At 32.8% G+C, this 7,002-nt stretch overlaps 1 protein-coding gene across 1 annotated transcript; it reads left to right on the top strand.

The window, feature by feature from the left end:
• The first annotated feature begins 354 nt into the window (after positions 1-354).
• Positions 355-6,034, top strand: LOC109008361 (cytochrome P450 81C13-like). Its single transcript, XM_018988430.2, has 2 exons — positions 355-1,308; positions 5,244-6,034. The coding sequence occupies exons 1-2, from the start codon at positions 424-426 to the stop codon at positions 5,862-5,864; spliced, it is 1,506 nt and encodes a 501-aa protein (XP_018843975.1). The 5' UTR covers positions 355-423; the 3' UTR covers positions 5,865-6,034.
• Positions 6,035-7,002: the final 968 nt, after the last annotated feature.

Genomic DNA, 7,002 nt, shown 5'->3' with positions numbered 1-7,002 from the left:
ATCAAACGGTCTCGACTCACATTTTTAGTATAAGCAAGACCTCGTTTTTTTCGTCATGATGAGATGAGATAAGATGAATTAAAAATAAAAATAAAAATAAAAATAAAATAAAATATTATTAAATTATATATATTTTAATATTATTTTTATATAAAAAATTTTAAAAAATTAAAATTTTTATTTTATTTTATATAAAAAATTTTAAAAAATTAAAATAATTATATGATATGATATGCCTGAATTTAAAAAATCAAATCATAAATGTGTGGTGCATATGAAATGGAGGCACATCCAGCGAGTAGTTGGCATTTTCTCAAGAGGAGAGATTCCTCATGGACTAGTGAGGGTTATAAAACGGTAAATTCTCGGCAACCTAAACCGGGAAGTACTACTACTACCGATCATATTGCCTCTTAATTCGCCATGGAAAACCTATTCTCTTACCTTGCTTTCTTCTTCTTCTTCATTATTCTTATCATCAAACTTCTATACCAGTACCCCAACCCTAATTTACCTCCAAGTCCTTTTTCTCTCCCAATAATTGGCCACTTCCACCTCCTTAAACAACCTGTATACCAAAGCCTAGAGACCCTATCCTTGAAATATGGTCCTCTTTTATTTCTTAAATTCGGTTCTCGGCCTGTTCTCGTCGTATCTTCTCCTTCGGCAGTAGAAGAATGCTTTACCAAGAACGACATCATATTTGCAAATCGTCCCCGCACCATGGCTGGTGATATTTTGACTTACAACTCAACTGCTCCAGCTTGGGCTCCATATGGCCACTTGTGGAGGAACCTGCGACGCATCGTCAACATCCAGATCTTTTCTAAGAAAAGCCTCCAAAACTTTTCCATCATGTGGGAAGAAGAAGTTCACTCACTTCTTCGCCTGGTGTTCAAAGTCTCAGAAAGAGATTCACAAAAAAAAGTCGAGTTTAGGTATTTTTCTTCACTTCTGATGTTCAATGTTATGATGAGAATGGTCACTGGAGACCCATGTGTTGGAGAGGAGGCTGCAAGCACTGATCTGGGAAAGCAACAACTCAAAGATATGAAGGGCATTCTTTTTGCATTTTTGTCAATGAATATATGTGATTACTTTCCAATTTTGAGGTGGGTTGGTTACAAAGGATTGGAGAAGAACATGTTAAGGTTGGGATTGAGGAGGGATAGATTTTTGAGTATCTTGATTGAACATATTAAGCAAATGAAGACAGCCGAGAAGAGGACTCTGATTAGGACGCTATTGTCTCTTCAAGAATCAGAAAGTGAATTTTATTCCGATGATGTCGTCAAAAGCATCGTTCTAGTAAGTGATAATATTAGATTTTCCCATTGTTTCTTGATATTATTTTTCAGTATCACTTTTGGGTTATAATTTGGTTTTCAAATCAGTATTTCAGAAAGAAATTCTCGAATATTCTCGTCAAATTATTATAATTTTTTTAAATTTTTATATAAAATATTAAAAATAATTCAATTTTTTTAAATTTTAAAATAATAATAATATTAAAAATAATATTCTAACAATATTTTATTCTACTATTTAAAAACCATCTCAACTCATTTTTAAATCCAAATCACCTCTTAAAATATCTACAAGTTTGGTGTTTTAAGTGAGAACACGTACGCATGAATTATTTGTCAAGCATTTAATGCTGTAAAAAAAACTCACACAAATAATAACTCCTCTATTTTTAACGGGTAGTGGTAGGGTTACTTATATACAACATATTTATTACTTATAGTGTATTTATTTTTTTTATCATTTTCTTTGAAATCTTTTTTTAACGTCCTTAATCATTAAAAAAAACTTAAAAAAAATCAAATACAAAAATAGTAGTAAATGAGTAGTAGGAGGATAGTAACTCTAGATAAATGATATTTACAGTCATGAGTGTACAAGCGTCGTGCAGTCACTTTTAAAAAAAGTGAATAAATACAAGACCCACATGAAAATAAATTAATTTTTTAATAGTAGATCCTACCCTTTTTCAAAGCGACTGCACGACGCTTGCGCACTCCACGACCGTACGTAGCATTACTCAGTAACCCTATTATTTTCCTTTTTAACACTACTTAATTCTCAAGTTTTCTGTCTATCTCAAATGGATGTTTCCTTCCTGATTTATTGCTAAGAAATTTATTTTGGTATTTTTAAGTACTGTTAGAATGCACACACACATATATATATATGTATAATTATTCTCATCAGCCATTATTCACTTCCACACTCCACACCATACAAAGAAAAAAACGAAAAAGTTGTCAAGTATAGGATATGTGGGTGAATAGTAGCTGATGTATAGCAAATCTTATATCTCCTTATATCTTAAAAGAGCCTATCGCTCTGTGAACAGTGACATCAACAGTAATGAACAGTAACTTAATTTACGATTTCTCCCCCGCTGGCGTCGCTCTCTACCTCACAATTCAACACACAAATTACAAAATAACAGATAACGTCCCCCACTGCAAATTCACCGTAAAATAACCACACAAATAACGTCCCTCTCTACCTCACAGCAAATTCACAATTTCCCCTTCGTCCCTCTTTGCAAATTCACCACAAAATAACCTCACAAATCACAAAATTACCAAATAAATTTCCAAACAATTCACAATTCACCACAAAATCACAAAATTACCGAACAAATTTCTATTCAAATCACAAAATCAACACACAAATCACAAACCAACAGATCCGTGAAGAGAGAAGGCAGGAGCTGGGGCTTCAGCTAGAGGAAAGGAGGAAGAGGAGGGTCGTCGGCGAAGGACGAGGCTGCTGTTGGTGGTGCTGTGGCGTAGGGGTGGCCAACGGCGGCGCTACGGGGAGAAACCCGTGCGTCGAGACCCATTTCGGGTTGGTCGCGTGCGGCTGAGGGAGGAGCGAAGGGGACTTCGATGGTAGGGTTTCCTCGCCGGCGTGAGGAGAAGCTGGTGACGTAGTCGGTTACGTCGGATGGTGGCGCACGGCGGCTTTGGGCTGCTTGAGGGAGGAGATCGGGTGAGAGAGAGGGAAGACGCGCGGGGATAGGAGGAAATGCCAAGAGACTTCGACGGTGGGTTTTGATCGTCTGCGTGAGCGGAAGCCGATGATGCGGTCGGTGACACCGCACGATGGCGCACGGTGGAGCATGGTGGCTTGAGGGAGCAGATCGCGTGAGAGAGGGAGGACGCGGGACGCAGCTGAGCGGAAGGAGAGAGAGGGAGGGAGAAATAGAAAGTGAGGAGAAAAAGAAAGATTTTTGGATTTAAATCCAACCGTTTATCATAATTTCTAAATTTGATCTAATGGTAAAAATTTAAACATTGATTAAATTAATTTAAAATAAATAAATAATATATAAATATTATATCATAAATAAATTATTAAATTTAATTTATAAAATATTAAAATTTCTTAGATTTAAATCTAATTCTTTATTATAAATTTCTAAATTTGATCTAATAATAAAAATTTAAATATTGATTTAAATTAATTAATTAACATATAAATATCATATCATAAATAAATTATCAAATTTAATTTATAAAATATTAAAATTTTTAAGATTTAAATCAATCCTTCATTTTAACACTTCTTATTTTTTTTTCTTCGGTTGGATTGCTTCGATTTATGCAGTGAAGTACTATCATTATTACATAAATTTTTCACATCTCTTTCACGTGTTAGGTGCAAAAATTGAGTTCATAAAAATTCTCTATAACTTTTTTTTTATTCGCATGTTTTTTCACATATTCTATTATTGTTCATCAACAGTATGATGAACAGTATGAACATTATATTTTTTTTCCTCTTTTTTTTTTCTTCACATGTTCTTTTCGCATATCCTATTACTCTTTATTATATCATATACTAAAAATCAACTTTAATTTATAAAATACTAATTTTTCATCATTAAATAAATGATGAAATTTTATTGTACATTTTTAAGAGAAAAAAACTATCTAATTAATTTGAATTTTTAATATAATTTAAATTTCATAATAAATTATGAACATATATAAATAATAATTTTATTCTTATACTTTAGACTATTTTAATATTCGAAATTACACTTTATTTTTTCTTCAATTTGACAGATGTGGCCGATCTGTATAGTAAAAATAAAAAAATATGAACTAATTAATTACTGTCGTCTGGCAGATCTGACGCTTCTGTCATTGCCGACTAAAGAGAACTGCTACAACTAACGAAAACATAGTTCAAAAATATGTCCTGAATGTGTATTTCATTTTTTTATTTTTCTGTTCTGTTTTTTCATGTATTTTTTTAATCATCATAAACATTTTTAAAAAAATAAAAAATTTACAACATTATTAAAAAAATACTTCCTCAATCTCTAGATAAAAAAAATATTTTGCTTATGATTATGTTTTTTTTTTAAAGACAAAACATGTTTATATTTTACAAAATAACTTTTTTTTTCTTCCAACAGGGCAAACGTGCATAGCACGTTGAAGCACTGCTAGTATATATATATATATGTGTGTGTGTGTGATATTCTCATATTTTAGAGGATGCAATGTAATTTAAAATAACATATTTAAATCTCCCTTAATGAAAAATGATAAACCTATATATAATTAGTCTACAATTATTTTACAACTCTATTTTTTTTTTACCTATAAAAAAACTATATTACAACTCTACTTTAAATTAAATGTAGTCATGTAACATTGAAATTATTTTTTTAATGAAGTGAAATAGTTAAATTAATTGATTGTGAAGGCAATTTGTTAAAAGATTAAATAGTTAAATTAAATTTTTTTCAATGTAACATTGCGAGTTTTGCTTCTCGGAAATAATGTTTTCGTTGAAGGACTATTTCAAACGATCAAAACCTGCTGCAAATAATTATCCCAGAAAGTTTTATCGCTGCAGATAGCTCTTTTAGTTTTATAAGACTATTTGCGGCGACTTTAATTGCCCGAAATGTAAATAAATTTTGCGAAATTAACCACGGTTGACACTTTTTGCGGTTAAATGATCTGCGACCGTATCTGGCATTTTATGAATTTTGCGACGACAACTTGTCGCTGCAAAAACTCAGTTCGCTTATGGGGAATTTAAGGTAATAATATAGGAAAGAAAGCATCACGCCAACTGGAAGTATTAATAATTTTTCTTGTAATAGGGCCTTTAAAGTACTTAGATCTAGTTTCTATCTCCAAGAAACCATGAGCGGCTAGTTTTACCAGAAATTAATCCTAACTTTGCTAGAATATTTAATGCTTCAGATGATGTTCGCCGCGGGAACAGATACAACAGCAACAACCATGGAATGGGCAATGTCACTTCTGCTAAATCATCCAGAGGTCTTGCAGAAGGTTAAAGCGGAGATTGACAACCAAGTTGGCCACAAGCGCTTGCTAAATGACTCTGATCTTGTCAAGCTTCCCTATCTTCGTTCAGTCGTCAACGAGACACTTAGACTCTATCCTCCAACACCACTTTTATTACCTCATTGTTCCGCAGAAGATTGCACTGTTGGGGGTTATACGATTCCAGAAGGGACAACGCTGCTGGTGAATGCGTGGGCTGTGCATCGGGATCCCAGGAACTGGGAGGAGCCCAACAGCTTTAAGCCAGAGAGATTTGAAGGATTCAACGGAGAAAGAGAGGGTTTCAGATTCATCCCATTTGGTATTGGGAGGAGGGCATGCCCTGGTGCTGGCATGGGCCACCGGATAGTTTCATTGGGCCTTGGTGCACTCATTCAGTGCTTTGACTGGGAAAGGCTTGACAAGGAGATGGTGGACATGAGCCCAGCTTCGGGATTTCTTCTGTCAAAGGCTAAGCCCTTGGAAGCTCTTCGTAGTCCCCGCCACTCCTTGGAAAACCTTCTCTCTCAGCTTTGAAGATAACTTTTGCGTGTAATCAGTTGTGTTAAACTATTTAGCTTTTGTCTTGAGTTCCTATTTTACAACCTCTCAACTTAAATAAAAAAAAGAACCTTAGACTTGTCTTTAATGATGGCAAACCATATGATAGAGAGTAAAAGTACGTGGAATGGTGACAGTTTTTATTAGTTGGTCAGAATAACTAGAATGCTACCATATATTTATATATATATATATATTATATACTTGAAATATTAATGATATATGCTGGCGTCTTATAGAAAAATTTTATTTATTATCTCCATACATAACAAATCACGTTTTTTTTTTGTTATAAAATATGTGGTATATAGATTATGAGTAGAAGAATTCAATAAGTTTAAGAAGAATAATACTAAAAAGGAATTTTGAAAAAAATTTAAGAAAAGAAAAATTAAAAAAATATGTGATGTGTGGTGTGTGGATATGATGAGTAGAAAGATTCTTTATAAAAATATAGATCCCATTATCGTGACAAAGTGCGAGAAACTCATTTTTTTTTCTCGTTGACGGAGTCCACTTTTTAATAAAATGCTTGTGTATTTAAGGTTTGTTCTTAACAATACTTTAGAGGCTTTCCTTTAATAAAAACACTAATCACATTTTATATACTTATAATTCAATAATTATTCTATAAGGAAATCTTAGATCACACAAATCCGCCTAACTAGTGTGTCATTTGTAATTTTTGTAGTTCTATTTAAATACACATATTTATTCATTAAGATAAAAATAAAAAAAAGACAAATCACATATTAGTAGAAATACGTATACATGACTTTTTCAAGAATTGGGCACAAATGTGGAACTTGACAAATATGGTAGGCTGACGATATCATTTTTAACCTTTTATTTTTTAATTCAAAATTTGAACTTCATTTCAGAGAGGTACTAAAGATCTCAAATTTGAGAACAAGATAGTTGATCCACAAAATAGATATGTTCAATAAAAGAAGGAACATTATGCCACCATAGTTGCATCTGAGAATGATTCCAAGCTTGTTGAGCTAGATGATGTGCTGCAGCATTTGATAGGCGACCACAATGCTGAAACTTGCACTCCCCAAAGCTCTGCATTAGTCTTCTAATTTCAGTAATAATTGTTCTTATAGTTGTG

This window comes from Juglans regia, chromosome 6 (assembly GCF_001411555.2).
Source record: "Juglans regia cultivar Chandler chromosome 6, Walnut 2.0, whole genome shotgun sequence".
Classification (NCBI taxonomy): Eukaryota; Viridiplantae; Streptophyta; class Magnoliopsida; order Fagales; family Juglandaceae; genus Juglans; species Juglans regia.
Note: the sequence above shows the minus strand (reverse complement) of the source record. Positions and strands in the feature narration are given on the sequence as shown.

What these genes read in the sequence shown, in the direction of transcription:
- LOC109008361 (XM_018988430.2), top strand. Translation starts at nt 424, where the DNA reads ATGGAAAACCTATTCTCTTACCTTGCTTTCTTCTTCTTCTTCATTATT. An exon ending in TCGTCAAAAGCATCGTTCTA is followed by an intron (nt 1,309 to 5,243) that starts GTAAGTGATAAT and finishes TTAATGCTTCAG; the next exon opens with ATGATGTTCGCCGCGGGAAC.